This window comes from Dendronephthya gigantea, unplaced genomic scaffold (genome assembly GCF_004324835.1).
Source record: "Dendronephthya gigantea isolate DGI-Jeju-01 unplaced genomic scaffold, DenGig_1.0 000090F, whole genome shotgun sequence".
NCBI classification, from domain to species: Eukaryota; Metazoa; Cnidaria; class Anthozoa; order Malacalcyonacea; family Nephtheidae; genus Dendronephthya; species Dendronephthya gigantea.
The window spans coordinates 336,993-359,335 of NW_021163100.1; the positions used below are offsets into that span (position 1 = coordinate 336,993).

Sequence of the window (22,343 nt, forward strand, 5' to 3'; positions counted from 1 at the left end):
GCTTGGTTTTAGCATTTCGCATATAGAAATACAATTAATTTTTTATACCTTTTATTTAACAAAATCATGTCAGAATACTTATTACTATTTCAGTTCACTATATTTCTGAGTGAATACAGAGTTCATGTTTAAAGAACTCAAAACATGAGAAATTTAGGCAATTTATTTTTAAATCATGCATATGTCTTCAAGCTTTTATGTATATTAAAAATTCAAAACGATTATAAATGCATGGACCTAAATAGGAAAACAATAAATTTGCAAGGATTAGCTAAATCACAATACCTCTTACGGTATGGCAAATACATGGGAAAAATTATAACCTTGATAGAATCACTGACTTTATGCCTACTATAGCTTATTAATTTTGCATTCTCTTGCATGTGCAGCATACATGCATTAAACTTCGCCGCAATACATGCATTAATCTTCTCACAAAGCTTCGCGCAAAGCCAATGTCGCTTTACTGAGCTACTCGCGAAGAACGTTTTTCATCGAGCTATGCCCGAATTTCGTTTTTGTTTATTACTATGCATGCACCATTCTAAAAGCAAAATACGAAGTCGGCGCCAAATCATTATGCAAAGTAACTATAACATTATACTTTCAACACAATATGGCACATGAGCTTTAGTTCCACTATCGATCGAAAAAACTTTTTTGCGTTATTTTCTTTTCAAACGCATGTGAGAGTTCCTTGGTGGCATTGCCTTGACCGGTCACAATTAACAAGTAAGCAAAAGTATAAGGGAAAATAAGCGAAAAGTTTCGAAGAATAAGCGAAAAAATTATGAATATACGACTTCTAATCTACCCACATCTCCCTAATTGTGAAAAGTACAAGGAATGTTGTTTCATCGAACCCACAGGTTCAGTGCATATGTTGTAGGTTGGAAACCATTGGCGTCATCTCCGAAATTATAACCCTCTGACGCGCCAAAACTTGCATAATTTTTCTCAGTTATTCCAATACCATGATCTGCTCTATTACAACCACTTCCTCCTCCACCAATCATCATTACAGCACCATCACCTGATTTCCAATCACACCAAAATCCAATGTAGCTGCTGCTCTGTATATCGCTACTGCAGCTGTGCTCTTTAAAACCGGCTGTTGTTCTGTACTGACCTCCGTAAATAACCGAACATCTCCCCAGGCATTTGTCGGCCGCCCAAGCTTTAACGTTACGAAAATCTCCATAACTTGTTATTTTGGATCGGAATGTCATACCTAAATAGTTTTAAATAAACGCTTCGTACATTGGACATGCATGCAAGGTAGAATTTGGCCAATGCGAGTTTTCAGTGCATGCAAGTAATGGGACATTACGGATAATTATATGATATTCAAAAGATTTAGCAAAGAAGTTAATTTCTATTCATTGACTTTCGCTCTAATCATGAAAGTGTACGTCACTTCTAACGCCCTTAGAACCTTGGGGAAGAGAGATTACAGTCATTGCGCCGAATGTTTAATTGTATCAGTAAAAATTCAATTAATTGTTTTCGTTGTAATGTCGTGTGGGTATATTTAAAGTAAAATGGTAAAAGCTCTAGTTCAACCACTTTGAACATATTTTATGAATTTCAGAAAATTTTCTTAAGCATCAACAAGGCTATTTACCTTCGCTTACTTAATACAAATCGTAACCATACCATACGCGTGTATAGTTTTACTTTTACCTTGAAGACAATTTGAAGTGGTCTGTAATAACGCCGTATGACTGGAATCATCGCTTCTTGTAATTTTCATTTCATGTCCTTTCAACTCCCAGAAAGCGGTCGAAATCATAGTTAAGTTGTTCACTGGATCATTAACATTTCCATACGGCGTGACTCTATCATACCAGAAGGAACCATCCTTAATCCAAAATTTAGAGTCACTGCTCGAGAAGCGCGCAATGAGAGTCCATTTCTTCTCGTCCAGGTTATTCTTAAAATAAACAAGACTCAAACTGAAAAGTTGGATAAGGTCAATTTAGAGGTTAAAACAATATTCATTTGATATAGTGGACTAATATAGGCAACTTAAAGCTTCAATTTGATCACATTGAATTGCGTTAATCAGTATTAGAAAAAACTGTTTATCTATTATTATAAAATGTATACAGCGTGCTATAAAAGGTGCAACTTCAATTTATTCCATTCGTCTTTAGAAATTATCTAATATTTGGTTGAATTTGTGGCTTTGAAAACAAGCAAATTTTAAAGCAGCTCACAAATTGGGAAAAGTTGGATAGTTTTTTTTACATAATTTTATGTACACAAGGGTGTAATACTCACATAACGATCTTCTATATCTTGGAAGAACATCCAATTGCCATCTCTATTCCCCACTTTTTTAACGCCAGTTTCTTCAGTTTGGTTGCTCAGTTGACAATTAGTTTCAGTTTTTTCTGTTATTTGCCTGTAATTGTATCCCACGCACTTTGTTTGTTGAAGACATTTCAATGAGCAGCCAATTACGGAATTAACGATGTGACTGGATATCATCACGTCAGCTGACAATGAGTCGCCTGATTGAAAAATAATCGCCAAATAAACGATCAACTAATAAAAATAATTTTTATATCAAACCGGGAGCGTTTCAGGAAACGCAACTGGTGTTCTCGAAGAAGAAGCAAGCCTACTCATATGCCCAGTTTTGCTGAATGGTGCGCAGAGAGTTAGAGAGTGTTGAGGGGAAAATCAAAGTCCTAAATAGAATCCCCAGTAAAATTTTAATTTTCTATAAGTAAATCTTTCATGCTAAAACTTCTAAAAATTCTGAGACCATCGTCATAAAGCAATCAAGAAAATTGACTCTCATAATCACTTCCAACTAAACACATGCACAACGTAAATAAGTTAATGAAATGACGTAAATAACCCGATAGCTGATGTAGCCGATTCTGAAACAAACACAATCTTAAAGGTATTTGTACCCTCGCACTGCTCTCCGCACTGGCTCGGTGATGAATAAAATTAATAATTATAATGAAGTTTTTCCGAGCCTTCATGTGGTTGTGTGCTCTGTCACCTCTGTGAACTTCATGTATAAGCTTTAATTAAAATGTTGCTTAGCCCTATTTATCTCAACGCGGAAGTGAAAACATCTATAGGAAAAGTTTTATGGCGGGCTAAAGCAACCCCCAAGCCCACCCGTCTACGCGGTTCATTGATTGCAATTCTGAAGCAGTCCCCTTGGAAATTCAAATAAATCTTGTTCTACAAATATATCACTTATTAAGATTGGCATTTTGCACGTTTAATTGAGATTTGTCTCGAAGCTCTCCTTCTTCTGAGACACCGCCGACATTTAGTTTATGTTTTAATAAAGCAAAGTAATCTGAAGGGTAAGGTCTGGCTGGCAGCTGGCTCAGGAAATATTTTGCTTCGTTTAAGACGCATGTATTTCTAGTATAAAGTAAACTAATACATATAGTTTTGAAAAAGTCGATATCATCCCCGAGCCGGTGCGGAGCACCGTGCGAGATAACTAATTCCGCTCGGATATTTACACCCACGATGTGCAAAGGCGAAATCAAAGTTGTCCGCCATTATGCAATGAACCTCACGCCATGGACGGTCTTCTACGTTATGCGCATGCGCCAGTGTAAACTACTAAGCTCTTGATTGGTCGAGACAAATATTTGTATTTTTAAACCTGCATAACTGTCATTTCGCAAAATTTTGAAGAAACTTATAAATATATTTTCATATTATTTATACTTTCATAAATATGAAGTATATATATTTTTTAATTACATTAGAGGGAAACTCAAATGTGGTCACGACTTTTTAGTTTTTACGGTTTAACAAAAAAAAAACAAGACTAAATTTTCGACCGAATTCACCGTGTATAATGAAGTCGGAAGATTTTACACTTGAAAATAATACCCGGCACAGGTATAAAAAGTCATTCTTTTGTGGTAAACACAACTTTAGTATTCTCAATTCTCAAACGTATTTCACTACAAATCTGAATGTGTTATGTGATAGACGACATTATAATTTCATTTATAAAACTTCGGAAGTCGTATGAGACGTCTGATGTTATATTTAATCGTAATTAATAATTTAAATTATTTACCATAACAGTGACTATATATGAGTAACTTAACTTCCAGAAAATGGTTAGAATCTTGTCGTATTTTTGCCTTTTTTCCACAAAAATATGAGGGTAAACTGTATTCTTTGAAAATATTCGGCCGTTGCGATATTGGTTGCGAGTTGCTATGACTACAGTGCTTCCGCTTCCAGAAATATATTTCCATACTTCTCTTCTCACATACCAACAATACCAAGTACCCTCCAAACACCCCAACCCACACAAAATTTTCCAACTATCATGTCACCATCCCTATGCTTAACTAATTTCGCTTAACCGAGGCGAGGGGTTGCTGCATGCATGTATTTCTAGTAATTGGGAGTTTAGATAATTTATATCCTTATATTCCTCTTATGTCCGCAGGGCCGCAGCTAAACCGCTTAATGGAGGGGTGTATATTCATACATTCATGTTTATATACCGTAGGAACAATAGCGTACAAAAGAAATCAGCCGGGCATAGGACGAATATATATGAATATACCATAGAAATAATAGATATAGAATGCGTACATATCACGAATACGTGTCCCATATTTTTTTCATGCTGTGCCCTATAAATGCGCCATTTTGAATCTCGCCAGGAGTGAAAAATCTTTCAAAAAAACTTTAAACTCAAAACTTAAATTTTAGGTATAAGCGCATATTTTACAGACAATTATTAGCACACAGAGGCAAAAATGCCAAACCCAGTTCGGCATTAAGTTGCAGAACAGAAAAAAAACCCCAGAAAAACAGAAAAAGCGACAAGCGATGATCGATAATCGAGAAAGAGTCGATTTTCACCGTTGAGCACACAACTGACAAACCACCGGTTTATCGCCATATATACTGTATTCATATGCATTGTTGTGTAGGAAACATAGTTAGTAGAGAATAATGCTTATTGTAATAGGTTGTCAATTACTATTGTCTAGCGAATTTTTCAACTGTGCTTTGTTTTTTGAGGATTTTCGCGTTTTTTACATGCAACCGTTTGTTTACATAAATTGCTATTTGGCTTGAGCTTGATTATTTGTCCCATGACCTTGCTTTGATGCAACGATAAATGGTTAAAAACCTTTTTGCCTAGCTACGAAAAACATATCACTCTTTTTTTTTTAACAGGTTTCCACTTTAAAACGAGCGATTTCTGCATAAATAGTTGAAGCCGTGGGAAGAGAAATGACTATGACTATAATATTTTATTTCGCTTCTCGAGCATTTTGTGAATAAATAAGAACACATAAAACGAGTTGAATACAATAAAAAACATCATTTAGCGTACCTCAGTACCAGAGGAGATCAAATGTTATTTATGTACTCCACACTCTAAAAGTTATGCCTTGTCTTTGTGTAGGTGATTTTTTATTTTTCACACAGTAAATACTGCGTTATAATGTCGACAGCGAAGCAGGATTCCATTTTTTCCGTATTATGACTTATGTACGCTTGAAACAAGATTGATCGAAAGCTAGGAACAGCTGATCAGCCTCCATCAGTACATTCATCACACAATGTTATCAAAACCAAAACTATATAGTTAGTGCTCCAGTGCGTGAAAAAAACAAAAACAAAAACAAGCTTTTCTCTCAAACTCACTCACATTCATATCTCGCTCGTCGCGACCGCGCACAAAAAACTCCTCGCAGGAGTATGAAACGAGGAAAAATGCCCTTATAAATCCGCCATCTTTGGAGACAAATTTTTATAAGGGAAGAGGTATCAGTACGCATTCTATGTCTATTGTTTCTATGGAATATACACACGCCCCCCCAATTAAGTTTCCCTGCATGTGTTCCCCCTTTTTTTGTACGCTTTTGTTACTATATAATATGAATATATCAATATTTGCCGCAATAAGCGGTCTATCTATGGCATTACGAATGACAGAATCAGTCAATTGATAACAATTAATATTTGGTTATAATTTCAGCTTGCAACTGTTGTCAATGAATACTTTTTAATTGTCAAGGTGTAAGACTGAATCCGTATAAATTTTAAAAGTGAATTAATATCAGCATGCGCAACTGTTTTTCTTCACAACTCATTAATAGTGCATAACGACAAATGATGTATTATATTGAAGCGGCATATTAATGTTAAAGTAAAATTAGAATGAAACACTCGACGTCTTAAAAAAAAGGACGTCTTATAAAAAAAGTGACTTAAATGAGAATTGATGACTTAAGTGGGATTCGGAAATTAAAATTTAATTGCTTTTCATTTATTTTCACAGCATGTACAATGACTTCAAATGATATTGAATTTAAACTAAGATAAACTTTTTTTAGGATGATGAAAAAAATGGAGTCTCGCGCGTGTATATATATTCTTTATGCTAAGAAAAATAGTCTATAATTTGAAAGCCCGTTTACAGACTTATGGCTGCAATTTTAGTTGCGATTAATATTTATGGCAAATATAGGGGCATTGTGAATCCTCTGATTTTTAAAATCGAATTCATGAAGCAAAATCGCCTTGAGATATCAACAGGCCTAGAGATTTGGATATATAGCTACTCATTCAATAAAACTTTCCCACGATGAGCCACGTTTCAGTTCGTTTCAAATCGAATATTCCTTCTTGGAACGGTAAGACACAAACAATCAAACGGGACGAGATATTAAAGCAAAGAAGTGTCGTTTTCTCATTCAATAGCCGGTTGCGGTATCAAGCCTGTTTGGCTTAACCGGTGGTTAAGCTCAAAATCTACTGTTTTATTCAACAAGCAAACTAAAACGTTTTTATACTTTAATACTAACGACAATGTTTACAACTATAGCTACATATATAAAAAACTATTGTGTGCAGCGTGTTTAAGTTGAATGATATTCAAGAGAAATGGAAGATGTAAGAGTGCTACTGGCCCCTGTACATTAATGCTGGATTCACAAGAGGCTTAGCTATCTATTGCTGTATTTATATAGCTATATATACATTCATCTTTTACTATAATAATTTATATAGATCGCGTTTATCACATAATAATAGTACAATTAAAATGGAATTATTACTTCTAATTTTGTGTATATAGAAAAAGTTTCTAATACAATCAGTGCAGAGTTGATTGGTTTCCCAGACCAACAGTTTAACTAATATTTTGCATCTGTACATGAAAATTATATATATCTTGTATATATCGTGTATACATTTTGAACTTACCATCATTGTGTATTTTCTTAAAATTCGTTTCGGTAATAGATGCCTCTGACAGATATTGCTGAGGTATAATTGCGAGGAAAAATAACATGTTTGGTTTCATTTTGACATACTTCATCGTTCCGTATTGTTTGATGTGTTCTTGCGGAGAGAAAGAATGAAATATGAATGCGAAATGATAATCCGGTTCAGGCAAGGCCGCAAAGCTCCTGGCAGGTGTGCTTGCAGAAGCAATTAAATGGCATTGACGACTTTAACACTATATAATATATGTTTAAATAAACATAATTTTGCGAGAATTCCGTGGAAAGAAATTAACGTATAAACACTGTCTGACTCTATAAATTTCCATACATGGACATGATTCCCTTAATTCGTTAAACAGCACATGTTAAAAATTAACAGAAAATACATGGTCGCAACTCGCAAGAGGCGGTTTTATTGCAGTGCAAAAGGGATTTCCAGGCTATATATTCATCAGCAGCTAGGTTTTAGCATTTCGCATATAGAAATACAATTAATTTTTTACGTTTTATTTAACAAAATAATGTTGGCGTTGAACGTTGATATGTATTAATGACTATCGTAGAGACGAAATATATTTATTTTTAAAGTATATAGTCGATACTTGAGGGCTCCATGAAGTAATTAAACATGGGTTAAAGTTGGTAATGTGAACAAACGCCATGCAGACAACATATTGAGTTGCTACTATTCGCTATATACTAATACTATTATTTCTATAATATCCTGTCATGTCAGAATACTTCAGTATTACCCGTTTCAGTTCACTATATTTCTAATGAATAAAACACAGAGTTCATGTTTAAAGAAACTCAAAACATGAGAAATTTTGTCAATTTAATTCTAAATCATGTCTTCAAGCTTTTATGTATATTAAAAATTCAAAACGAGTTCAATCAATAATATATTAAACATAAATTGCCCTTTAAATTATACAGTAGTTAAACGTTTGTTACCAAATTATGCATAATATATATTTCAGGGGCCAGTTGTATAAAAACGTACTTAACTTTTACTACATGTAGTTACTGGCAGAATTAGCCAATCAAAATAATGTATTTTCTAGTTAACTACGATTTAACTGCACTTAAAATGTAGTTCAGAGTTTTATACAATCGGCCCCAGGACGATATTAGAGAGCTTTAGCAGCGACTATATATACGAGTACGAGATTCATCACATTCTCACGCGTAGTTTGATTACGCCATCAGCCAAAAGTCGTAGTCGTTAGGCTTTCGAGTACGAGATTTATAAAAAAAATTCGTACTTAAAAGTTCGGCGACTACGAGTTTGGCTGATGGTGTAAGCAAACAACGCGCGAGAATGACGAATCTCCTACTCGTAGTCACTGCATGTTAAAGCTCCCTATTATAAATGCATGGACCTAAATAGGAAAACAATAAAATTTGCAAGGATTAGCAAAATCACAATACCTCTTAAGGTATGGCAAATACATGGGAAAAAATTATAACCTCGATAGAATCACTGAGTTTATGCCTGCTATAGCTTATTAATTTTGCATTGTCTTGCATGTGCAGCATACATGCATTAAACTTCGCCGCAATACATGCATTAATCTTCTCACAAAGCTTCGCGCAAAGCCAATGTCTCTTCACTGAGCTACTTCCGAAGAACGTTTTTCATCGAACTATACCCATTCTGAAAGCAAAATACGAAGTCGGCGCCAAATCATTATACAAAGTAACTGTAATATCACATTTCCAACACAATATGGCACGTGAGCTTTAGTTCCACTATCGATCAAACAAACATTTTTGCGTGATTATCTTTTCAAACGCATGTGAGAGTTCCTTGGCGGCATTCCCTTGACTGCAATTAACAAGTAACCAAAAGTATAAGGGAAAATAAGCGAAAAAATGATGAATATACGACTTCTAATCTACCAATATCTCCCTAAATTACTGCGAAAAGTACAAGGAATGTTGTTTTATCGAACCCACAGGTTCAGTGCATATGTTGTAGGTTGGAAACCATTGGCGTCATCTCCGAAATTATAACCATCTGACGCACCAAAATTTGCATCATTTTTCTCAGTTATTCCAATACCATGATCTGCTCTATTACAACCACTTCCTCCTCCACCAATCATCATTATAGCACCATCACCTGAACTCCAATCACACCAAAATCCAATGTAGCTGCTGTTCTGTATATCACTACTGCAGCTGTGCTCTTTAAATCCGGCCGTTGTTCTGTACTGACCTCCGTAAATAACAGGACATCTCCCCAGGCATTCGTCAACCGCCCAAGCTTTAACGTTGCGAAAATCTCCATAACTTGTTATTTTGGATCGGAAAGTCATACCTAAATAGTTTTAAATAAACGCTTCGTATATTGGACATGCATGCAAGTGTTGGCTGAAGTAAAATTTGGCCAATACGAGTTTTAAGTGCATGCAAGTAATGAGACATTACGCATAGTTATATGATATTCAAAAGATTTAGCAAAGAAGTACATTGAAACTTTTAAAGAAAGGATTTTCTATTAATCGACTTTCCCTTTGCTAATGACAGCGTACGTCACTTCTAACGCCCTTAAAACCTTGGGAAGAGAGATTACAGTCATTGCACCGAATGTTTATTTGTATCAGTAAAAATTCAATTAATTGTTTTCGTTGTAATGTTGCATGTATGGGTATATTTAAAGTAAAATGGTGTTATGGTATTAAGATTCACTGTCAAAAACTCGGAGCTCGAGTTTAACTCGTTTGAACAAATTTTATGTAGAATTTCAGTAAATTTTCTTGAGCAGCAACAATTCCAGGTTATATTTACCTTCTCTTAATTACTTGAATACAAATCTTAACGATATATACCATAAGGTATATAGTTTTACTTTTACCTTGAAGGCAATTTGAAGTGGTCTGTAACAATGCCGTATGACTGGAATCATCACTTCTTGTAATTTTGATTTCTTGTCCTTTCAACTCCCAGAAAGCGGTCGAAATCATAGTTAAATTGTTCACTGGATCATTAACATTCCCATACGGAGTGACTCTATCATACCAGAAGGAACCATTAGTTATCCAAAGTTTCGAGTCACTGCTCGAGAAGCGCGCAATGGGAGTCCACTCTGATTGGTCTGGGCTGATCTTGTTGTTTTGTTCTTCCTATATTTAGGGAATTGTTAAGAGTTATATTTCCAACTAACTTTACTATTTGTGGTTTTCGTACAAAGCGTAAAATCAGCAAGATAAGGGAATATATCCTAAGGAAATATAACTTGCATCAGGTTTATATATTATATAAAATTATATGTAACATAAATGAAAGATTGTAATAAATCGTTTCAAAACTCGATAGCATTTAATTTTTTAAAATTTCCTCTTCCATTATAATAATTATTACGTTCAAGCAATACTATGCGCATGGCTACTAATCCTTTCTTCAACAACAATAATTTTGTTATTTATTCTCTTTTCAAAATGATAATTATATAGCTAGATATCTAGGCTATGTGTTTTTCGGTATGTTTAAAGTATTTATACAAAAACTGTCACTCAATAAATCATATTAAAAAAATCTCTATTAATTGTTTATTCATAAATTTCAAAATCTTGAAAAAATTTTAAATTTAAGTTCCCCGGGATCGAAACAAAATAATAACGGTTTGCATTTTGGTTGCCTAATTTCAAGGAAAATTACCTTGACACATGCTATGATGACTTTTTGAAATACATCTAGAGAGTTGGTAATATATCTGCCATTGACATTGCGGGTCACATTGGTCAAAACAATAAGGAATTTTAACAGAGTTCAGTTACTTTGTACTGCGGAAGCTATTAACCTGCTTTTCTATGACATACAGCAGTAAAGGTAAAAAGGATTACATAGCCTATTTTACTTACATATTGAACTTCGGCAACATTCTGGTAAAAAACCCAGACTCCCTTTTTTTCATCCCGCTTCGCATCATTATCTTGAGCCTTACTGCTGATTTGGCAATTAATTTCATTTTTGTGTGTTTTTGATCTGTAGTTGTACCCAACGCATTTTGCTTTTTGAAGACATTTCAAAGAACAATCAAGTTTGGAAAGGACTGTATGACTGGAAATAAGATCATCAGGGGCCAATGAGACGCCTGGATAGAAAAAAGCTCTTAAAAATAAGCAAAGGACCGATAGTATGATGCAATCGCCGTACACAATCTATTGTATCAAAGAAGTGAAAGAAAGTATTCGTATTTAACATTAAAATATAGATTGAAACAAGCGGTTCACCAGGTGATCTGAGTCAATCAGAGCAAAATTGAACCTTCTCAGATAGAAATCCATACCGAGCTGCCTAGAGCGCATTAAAAACAAGCGGTGAAGATAAAAATATGGCTTTTTTATGGAATTTCAAGCGTCGAAAAGCATGTTGCTCTGCCTGACACTTATTTATTATCGTTTGGCAGTTTGAATAAAAAGTCTTTTTTCTTAAAAGCTGATGAAGTTGCGTTACCGCTAACCTACGTCATAGACCCATCAACCACAAAAGGGTCTACAAATCAACGAGGAAATTAAAAACTTGCCCGGCCGACGTCACATCCATTTCAAGTTTTGGGTAAATTGGATTTAGATTTATTCAAATTTATTCTGTGCGTCTATGTAAATTAAATGGCGGCCTTTCAGCAATACAAAATTAATGTTTTCTTTGTTTTAGTGTGATATCAACTTTTTGGACACAAGGAAAACGTTCGCAAAGAGTTGGAAGACCTTCCTTTTTCAATATTAATGACAAATAGCATTTGTAAATCCTACATACATCGCTAATAAACAAACAAAAAAACCTACTGAAAGAGCGATTATCTGAACTCGACAAGACGATAACAAATGTTCATGAAACAGCGTTAAACACCATGCATTGGTATACCGTTGAAACCGAAGAGAAATGTCGCGACGCATTTTTTGCCTGTTTTCGCGATAAATGCCGCCGAATACCAGACCAGTTACAACACTACAAAATCAGACTCCCGTGAGACGCAATGAATAAATCATTGTTTTTCTAGTCTATTTTTTGACCTCAGTGAAGTTCTATAAAAAGACAAATAAATGTCTTATTCCATCAATCTTTCACCTTATTTAACAAAAAATGCCAAAATAACTTCAGATATAATGAAATCCGCAATTTCTTGCCGTATTCGCTGGAACATGCGGTGAAAGTATAAAATTAATAACAAGACGCGCGCACTGATCTCGGCATGGATTTTTGCGAGCTTGGTGCGATCAAGGGATCATCATGAGAGATGGCCATTATGAATGAAATAGTCAATCAGTCAATGTATGCCTGACAATTATGAAAATTGATTGATATTACAATGATCGGGACTCTATGACGTCACGAACGAGGACGCTCGTGTAAAGGATGAACAAATCAATGTATATTTAAAGTCCCATCAGAGTTCAGTTTCCGCTGTTTACAACGCAACCAATCACAGACTTTTCCGTCTCATGTAAAACATCAGCATTCAAAGCCTTCATAAGTACAACATCAAATCCGCTTAAAAGATATTCACCTCCCTTAAGCGACGTTCAGACTCGATCGTACCATTAACATTTACTGTTGTACTAATTTATAGCATAGGGCAGGTTTGCGATCAATAATTTGAAGGATTAGCTATATCAGTTTAATTAGCTATATCAGTTTAATTAGCAGTTAATTGTTGTAACGTGCATGACCGTCCTAAATCTTCAGCTCGCTGGAAACTCTTGTTTTTTGTTTCAAAATGTTTATTCATGAATTGTTGAATTTAAAAATAGTCAATCAAGAAAATTTTGAGCTTTACGCTCAATATTTGTATAAAAGTGCACGATATTTATTTATTTACTTCAATAACATTCTTCGGCCATGGACCGGAGATGTGAAAGATCAGAATATGTCATGTTTAATCTTATTAAAAAATTGTAATATCTCAAGTAATCAATTTCATTTGCAATCAATTTGATTAGATCAGGAATTGATTGAAACCAATTTTGGCAATTAAATTTTACCTTTCATTTTGGATCTTATGAAAATGCCCCATTTTAATCTCGCTTCAGCTGCGTATATCGTTTGTTGTTGTAAAGTATTTCAGTCGGAGCATCAAAACAGTTTGATGAATGGGAGAGTTCTGAGGTTTGCTTAGATAAGACCGAAATTTCGCAAATTCCCTCCTGTCAAATGTTTAGTTTCATAAGAATTGTTACATATTTTTGTTTCATGAGAAATATGCACTTTGATATTTTAACTCATATTTTCAATATGGTTATACACGTTTTCTATAAATTCCTATATATCCGAAAAAGTTGAAAAAAAACAAAAAACTATAATGTTTATCAATGAATGATCAATATTAGAAAACAGTAATGAAATTAATATAACGTTTTTACTTTTCTGTGCCGGAATGGAGGTACGATATAACGGCAAATATAAGATAAAAGCAGGCTTTAAGAGATTCTGGTGAAATTAGGCCAAAAACTACCTACGACAAAAGCTTTATATCATTGAGAATAGGTCGAAGAAGGTATGTCTCCCTTCATGGTCTCTGTCGTGCATGCTAGATTTGCAAAGGTCATAGCGTTGATATATTACTAATACTTTCTATTAGTTTAAAGATCACGTTTATCGATCGTTGTATAATTTATAATATATATAATTTATTCAGTATTTCAGTTCAGAAATAAGAGCGTCACATTGGTGAATCGTTCAGGGATTGAAAGATAAACTTTAATTTGTTCTAATATTCCGGACAATTCGTGTATATACTAATGTAAAACGAAGTATAAAGTACTCGCCATTATCATGTGCCTTCTTGAAATACCTCTGGGTAAGTGATGCGTCTGCTAGACGTTGCTTTGATATGGATGCGAATAAAACTAACAATTCTATAAATATTTTGAAAGAATCCATTCTTAGCCCGTTTCCATACAGGTGTTCCTGCGAAGACAAAGCATACAATATGACGGCAAAATACAAATATCAAAGTCAGTTGAAGTTCCTTCCCGGCAGGTGTGCTTTCATCAATAATTACTCGAAACTGACGGACGCTATAAGACTATGTTGATTCTATCATGAATGTTTTGGATAAATTCAGCATGAATTTTTGTGCTAAGAGAACAAACTTTGGCGAATATTACTGAATAGACATTATAGTTCTCTGCTTAATCACCCAAGACGTTATCGATTCGATATGTTCCGCACTATTTCACAAATTATTGTTAACCTGATAAAATTCTTCGATTGCAGCTACTACAGTAAAATTAAAAAAATAATTTCCCAATGTAAACAAAATTTTGTTGCAAATTTTTGAAGCATTACCCGTAATATTAATCTTTATTATAGGACGAGCATCTCTGATGATTATTTTGCAAATTCGCCGACAGGTGTATGCATGAGAAATATTTGCCTATAAGCAGGTATTAATAAGAAATCGTCAAAAACTCCTCTTCCCCATACAGCCGGCACGCAAGTAGCTACAACATAAGAAATGATCGATTTCAACGCCATCAAAATAATTACATATCAAACATACGTAGTCTATTACAGTTTCAAACATTATGTACAGTGAACAAATTACTTCATGGTGGGTTCGTTTGTACGATTTTTATTATGGAAATCGTACGTACTCGCCAACCATGAAATAATCTTTATTTATTATGCATATGAGTAACTTTTGTTGTTTCCGAATCCAATCGTGCAGAGCCAACGTGATGAAGTTCATCAATTTCGTAGAGTAATTTTTGAACGCCATTGTTTTCTTTAGCTGTTGCTATGATACAAGCGACACTGGTCCAGTGAACTCAAATAAGACTGGAACGCTCAGTTTGTCGGCAGTTTGAAGCCTTTCTTTCTGGCCTCCACGTGGATATTTCGTAGGTAATAATGCGGCAATTATGATTTTACCTTTGAAATTTTCGCACTAGAGGCCTGGATCATACCAACAAGAGAGGCCTCATTGTTCGCCATCTTGGCTTCACTCATTTATGAGGGAAAGCCAGAGATTGTGCGTTCCAGTCTTATTTGAGTTCACTGCACTGGTCTGTATGATGCACTGAAAAGCTGGACCGCATGAGCCCACACACCTCGCCGCTTGCCGGCCTGCATTTCTGACCACGAAAATCAGAAATACACAACTCTGATTGGCCAATTCTGTCCTGAACAACAGTTGAAGGTGAGAAGGTCCTTAACTAAAGCTACCTCGTGGAATTTTCGCGGCCGTGTAAAATGCTTGAAATATACTGAAGCCTAGTTTAAAAATTCAAACAAGTTGGATGCTACAAAACTAAATTCAATTAACATGAATTAAAGCACCCTCATTTTGTATCAATTTCATTCCAAATTCTACAGACGACAACCATAATACTCGAGCCTCATCGTAGGCCAACCTTTCCATGTCTTTGGCAACACACGTATGTACCGAACTTGAATAGGGCAGAGAAATGTGTTCGTGACGGCTGAGCTTTTGTCAATGTTTGCTGGAAAAACCTATAAATAAAGATATAGTTAGTGCATGACTCAGCATCGTAATGTGTTTATCAAAATAGTTCCTGAATGTAAGTCAATGATTATTATGTAATACCTATATATGTACTAAGGCTGGCTTCTTGTGTGTACTATAAGGATTCTGGTCTTAGTAGTCTCGGGTGGGAAATTTAAAAGTTTGAATTTTTCGATGTGACTACTAAACCTGAATTCCCTGCAGGCGTCGCGGCCTGATACGTCATTAAGATCTACTACTGTACGCCATTAAATTTTGCCTCGCCACCGAAAATATGCGATATCCTGTTTTTTGAATTTGTTTTTATATAATTATTTCTTGAAAGAATATTTAGTTCAGACTAAATATTGCGTTTTTAAAATGTCTTATGCAGGGTGATGTTTTGTGCAACGGCGGTCCCATAGCGGGCTGCACAAATTTGTTGTGGGATCACTTTCGTTGGGAGCGTAAATTTTGCGTTCGGAGTTTAAATACAGTGCTTAAATTATGAAACAAATAATTAAAAAAACAAACCTGCCCTACACATAAACCCTAAACTAACCAAATGGTACTGCGTTCAATTTCGAAAAAAAGATTTAAAAAGGTAGAAAAAGAGGTAAAAGTAATAGTGCTTTATGTGGATTTGAACCGGGATATTTCGAACGCAGTCAGCACTTACGATCTCTCGCCTAACAAATCCTTGCGAAAGCACAGCGTAGTTTAGGTCTATTAATTTTATAGTGCTCAAGGTAGAAAATGAATCAAACAGGCGCGGTTACAAATCTCCCAAGTAAGTGATCCCAAAATAAATTTTTGCAAGCCGGCTTGATAGCAGCGCTGCATGTAACCAATGCTGTGTAGGAAGTTTTTTCCAGTTACGGAGCAATTTGAATTAAAGTTGGCAAGAAGAAAGAATGGTGAATCCTTACTCCAAAACCCCCCTTAAGTATAAAGTTCAGGTAGAATTTTGCATCATAGGCAACTTAAAGAATTAATATTCTTACGTGTTTTATCTTACTAAAGATCATTATCTGTACAGAATGTACCATGTATAGGATCATTATTAAACAATTATCAAACGAACCCTACTTAAGTTTGACCTAGCATATTATCGGTCTGAAAAAAATGTCATTTAAAAGTGTCTTAACAGTATAGAAGCTAACCACTCAAGAAAGACCAAGCTTTTATATACTTCCCTGCGCATGTTTTCAGTATGTTGATACTCAATCTCCATGAAGTAATTAAACAGCTATAGCTCTTCTTAAATCAATACCTTCTCAATTCCTAATTCTTTGTAATAGATCCAAGTAATTCCATCAATGCTGTACGACACCGAGTAAGACTTCGTCCATTCTTCTTGGGTATAACAAGTTCCTTGGGTTGTTATCCCGGTTACAATTGTCTTTTGACCAAGATCAGTCTGATGCCAAGAGTTCGTTTTTGTAGCGGCTGTAGTCGTCCATGAACAAGAACCACCATTGTGATTCAATCTTGCAAAATGCGCTTGGTAATTGCTACCATAAATAGTGGAGGCTGTGATAGCATCGTTAGCTATTGTACCACTTTCCATTCCTAATGCCTTAGGATCAGAACATTGGGCTGCCAAAATAAAAATAAAACACTTCGATTTCATGGAACATAACTTCACGGGACAAAAAAATTCTAAGTTCACTACTGATCTGACAGTATACACTGGATATAGCAAATATACCTACAAAATTTAAGACCTAATTAATGAGCTTTCGGGGACCCAGAACCAAGACAAATTCATCAATTCATCAGCATCGTACCATCATACGACTTTATAGAATTCATGTACAGCTCGTGAAGTTTATTATAAATTAAATAATTGCTTCGTCCAGTGTATTATCAGATGAGTCAGCTACACATTGTCATTTCTACCGATTGATGTAAATATTAGCTATTGATTAATTTGAAATATTTTTTAAGAATTATAATTTTTAAGAATTATAAGCTATTAATTATAAGTCTAGGTACTGAGTCAGGAAATAATTTGCTTTTTTAGATAATTTAAATAATTTATATCTTTATTCGTCGTACTGAAATGTTCATGTTGTCGCAAATTACTGGAAATCGAACATTTTTTATGCATTGAGTCTATTGACTTAATTGAAAGTAGGAGTGGTTATTTAGCTTTTTTATAATTATATTTATCAATCATACCCCCATCACCTAAGTGTTTTTCAGTGGGGTCCTGTCCTGTAAGTTAAAACAGTTCTAGGTTTTTTTTAGTTTCATGTTATTGGATCTAGTATTCCACATGTGGTACCTGTTCTACCCAATATCCACAAGTTCAGCGAATAAATTGAAGTTGTCTCCTCGCCTTCTTTAGCGTTTGAACCAAAGTCATACTTAGCTTTTCCACCACCAAAACCTGCATTCTTTCGCTCTGTTATTCCAATACCATGATCTGCTTTAGAACAGCCTGTTCCTCCTCCACCAATCATCATTACTGCACCACTGCTTCCCCAATGACACCAAAACCCGATGAAATTGCTGCTTTGTATATCACTACTGCAGTTATAATGCTGAAAACCTGCTGTACTTTTGTACTGACCGCCATAGGTCACTGGACAACTTTCCAGACAACGCGAACTTCCCCATGAAGAATTTCGAAAGTCACCATAACCTGTGATTTTAGATCTGAATGTACCACCTTGGAAAAAGAATTGGTGTTTTATATAAACATGATATTTTTGCGTGCTAAATCGAAATAATATTTGGCATAATTATGTGCTGAAAATAAGTAGATTGATCTTGATTAATTTCAATTACATCAATTTTGATTCAATGCATGCAGTATTTGAGAAAATTAATAGAAAAAATTTTCCGCTTTTATATACAGTTATAGAAACACGCGTGGGAGTTTGGGAGTACGAGAAATAATTAGTTAGAAAATGAGCCCGTAGGGTGCGTCTACAGCTATAGTGTTATAGAAACACAGGTTATAACTATAGCGTTATTTCGAGTGTTTTTATAACGATAGAGTCCACAAGTGTTTCTATAACTACTATAGAACACACAGGAAAAAATGTTATCTATTTCTTTTATGATATAACTCGATTTTGTACAAATATTATAATTTGATCAATTACAAATTCTCATTACATCGCTTCACTTATCAAGTTCGGGTGGAAAAGTCCCGTGTATTCTATACAATTATTGAAATAAGGTTTTTGACCAATCAGCACGTGCATACTATAATGTATATGTGATATTATAATAAATATTAATCGTTCTGTTTTAACAATATACATCATATTTCGAATATAGCTGCAGTACCAGTGAATAAATTAAACTATTATCAATGGACTTATTCATGATTAAGTGGTTTCATATCATTTGTACGAACAAGTATATTTTTGTAGACCAGCTTAACCTTAGAAAAGGATTAAAGGAACTACTGAGTATAAATATCCTCGTTTCATTTCTTCGAATAATTTCAAATAGCCAGGGCACATATATTACATACTTTAGACTTCAGGTTTCGTGATTCTCTATGTCATCTCTGAAAATAATTATTCTAGCTAGCTGGAAATTTTGCAATGAAAAATTAACTTAGTGATAAAAATATTGCTTTTTGGTAAAGGACCTGGATACGAGTTTGTAAGCATTTCATGACCACGTTTTTAGGACCGTTTAGACTAGGTTTCACTGGTGCAAATGAACATTTCCCTCCACTTTATACTCTTTTTATAACCTTTCAGGACTTGGTTCTTCACGTTCCGGACTTTCCGCCATCATGGTTTTGTAACTTCGTTTCCAAGCGTTTCAATAATGATCTCATTATAATGATATATTTTGGTGAAATGTTTCGGCCTATCAGTGGCGTAGATTTATTCATATATTTATGTAAATATATTTATGTGAATATGCCACACTCCTCTCCAATGATCCAATCACCATGCGATGTTAACTAGGCCACTGCGGATCATGCTATATAAGAGTTCATGCGTATATACGCAGTAACTGCGGCTGTAATTATGTTTCTCCCCATAACAGCTTTTTATTTTATCATTCTCAACAGTGTAGTAATTTTTATTACTAGATTCGGTCATGTAAATACACCTGATTTTAATAATTACAAAATCTATACTAGGAGGGGCAGTTTACTGAACTAGATTTTGAGGAGCTTTGGGTATAAAGTATTCATAAATTATATCGTTTCAGAAACCATAATATGATCAGAAATACTATATTAGACCAACCTTGAAGACAATCGGAAGTGGTTTTTAATAACGCCGTATGACTGAAATCGTCACTCCTGCTAATCTTGATTTCACATCCTTCCATCTCCCAAAAAGCAGTAGAAATCATATCCGTATTTTCATACGGACTTGTTACATCCCCCTCTGGAGTGATTTTGTCATACCAAAAGAGACTGTCTTTTATCCAGTATTTAGTATCAGCATTTGAAAACCGAGCAATCAGGGTCCACTCGGTAGTAGATGGGTCGAAGAATTTCTGGAATAAAATTTATGCATGTATATAGTGTATTGTTGTATATACGAATTAGAAAAAGGCGAGATATTCTTTGCAAGCTGTATCATGGTAAAAAAGAGAATAGGCCTACTACAGGATTGGAAGAAGATAAAGTGACAAGATTTCCTCATCCAACGAAAGGAGACTACTTTAAAGCAACAACTTTACAAAATTTCTATCTATCTTGCTTTTAACAATACTCACTGCCAAAATTAGTTATAATGCCAATAACATAAAAAACAGCAATTTGCTGCTGAAATTGGGCCTATCAATGAAGAGATCACGCGTGTCTGATTTCAAAAATAACTTACGCTATAGCTACGAAAAAGCGTAGCTAGCGTGACTATTAATTATTTTAGTCCCATTTATGCCCTAGAAGTTCTTGGACATACGAACATCGACTGTATTACTATTATATATTAACTTTAAAGGGCAGCTTTTGAATAAAAAAATATGCAATGGGTAAACACTTTAGTAATTCTTCTGATTGGCTTAGACCAGCGGGCTAAAATATATTTCAGCCCGGCAAATTTATCATTTTAGCTCGCAAATTACACCGCAATGCCCGTCAAAGTTAATATAATGCCTGATATATTTAACCAAGATGTTACGTGTCGTGTACTTACGGGCAATGTTTCCAAATCTTGGAAAAACGTCCACTCTCCCTTTCCAAAAGCTTCCAAATTTTTTTGTGAAGTAGTATTAGTAATTTGACAGTTGATTTCGTCTGCTGCTGTTTTAGGTTTGTAGTTGTAAGCTACACATGTTTCTTCTTCAAGGCACTTCAAGGAGCATTCCGCTTCTTCATGGACATGATGACTTGATAAAAGATCTTCAGCTGCTAATGAGGCGCCTGTTTTTAAGATAAATTTAAAGTATTTGGCTATATATTCATTAGTCCAGGTACATCAAGAACCTTTGAAAATATGAATTTCTTACAATAGTGAGTTTAAGATGCACCAAATCTACGGGGCAGACGTGAAGAAGGCCCAATTCTGCTCTATAATTTTCACAGTTTTCCAACAGGGATGAAAGTTATACTTATCATTTCTATATAGACCTGGAACGAGGGGAATTCGACGAAATATTACCCCAAAGGGAAGATATATCCCGAAGGCTTCGCCCGAGGGATATATCTTCCCGAGGGGGTAATATTTCGTCGAATTCCCCGAGCGGAAGGTCTATAAATTATATATCATATCGAAACAACGTGTAGGCAGCGCAAAAGCTGGGTGAAATGGCTTCTTTTGCCTCCATTTTGAAATTGTTGACAACCTCGAGTCGTGTGCGAGGCATCCACGCGTGGTACATGCAAACTTGAATACCCCGCTGCAGCGGGGTATTCGACTTTTATAGCATAATGTGAAAAAATTCGATGGATCTCCATGATTAATTTACTGATCACATGGTACAAATCGAGCTTTCTGATTGCATGATTTACAGTTGAGATATAATATTTAGAGTTAGACTCTTTTCGAAAAAAAGTCAGAGCCGTATGCAAAAACAAATTAATACTGGCTCCCTTAACATTGTATAGTAGCAATGTTCATGTCACTTCCGCGTCGTAGATTTGGTGCATCTTAAACTCGCTTTTTGCATGGGACGGGAAAAAAAAATTTTCTTTTGGCAATTTTCTTCTCCTGGTGCATGCTAGTAAGTAAAGATAACAGCGTAGATTACTTTCCTTCGCCAAGCTCATAGAATTGTGTACACAATTCACACAATAGCATACGCTAGAAAGAGAAAATCTCCCTTGTGGCCGCGGCTTTATTCCCAAACCGGTGAGAGGCGCCTTGCAAACTAACTTCTGGGTATTGTGGCACAATGCAGCAGTGCCAAATCTTCCGAGTCTTCCAAATTGTACATCGTGGACAGGTCGACGTTGGATAGTTTTGTCAAATATCAATTAGCAAATTTTTCATGGTCTCTGTCGTGCATTCTAGATTTGCAAAGGTCATAGCGTTGATATATATTTCCAGTTAGTTTAAAGATCACGTTTATAATTATATCGTTGTGTAATTTATAATTTATTCAGTATTTCAGTTTGGAAAAAGAGCATCACATTGGTGAATCGTTCAGGGATTGAAAGGTAAACTCTAATTTGTTCTAATATTCCGACAATTCGTGTA

General features: G+C 35.0%; 3 protein-coding genes across 3 annotated transcripts; all 3 read right to left on the minus strand.

The window, feature by feature from the left end:
• Nucleotides 1-780: 780 nt before the first annotated feature.
• On the minus strand, nt 781-2,451 carry LOC114533435. The gene is made up of 3 exons (XM_028554947.1): nt 2,284-2,451; nt 1,684-1,933; nt 781-1,231 (listed from the first exon to the last, which is right to left on the minus strand). The coding sequence occupies exons 1-3, from the start codon at nt 2,311-2,313 to the stop codon at nt 855-857; spliced, it is 657 nt and encodes a 218-aa protein (XP_028410748.1). The 5' UTR covers nt 2,314-2,451; the 3' UTR covers nt 781-854.
• A 6,565-nt stretch (nt 2,452-9,016) lies between these two features.
• LOC114533442 lies at nt 9,017-10,342 on the minus strand. The gene is made up of 2 exons (XM_028554960.1): nt 10,117-10,342; nt 9,017-9,579 (listed from the first exon to the last, which is right to left on the minus strand). Exons 1-2 carry the CDS (start codon nt 10,223-10,225, stop codon nt 9,203-9,205), a joined length of 486 nt encoding a protein of 161 aa, XP_028410761.1. The 5' UTR covers nt 10,226-10,342; the 3' UTR covers nt 9,017-9,202.
• Nucleotides 10,343-15,548: 5,206 nt separating this feature from the next.
• LOC114533410 lies at nt 15,549-22,080 on the minus strand. Its single transcript, XM_028554922.1, has 6 exons — nt 22,020-22,080; nt 20,841-21,067; nt 19,941-20,196; nt 18,002-18,388; nt 16,985-17,310; nt 15,549-15,719 (listed from the first exon to the last, which is right to left on the minus strand). The coding sequence occupies exons 1-6, from the start codon at nt 22,078-22,080 to the stop codon at nt 15,576-15,578; spliced, it is 1,401 nt and encodes a 466-aa protein (XP_028410723.1). The 3' UTR covers nt 15,549-15,575.
• Between the last annotated feature and the right edge of the window lie 263 nt (nt 22,081-22,343).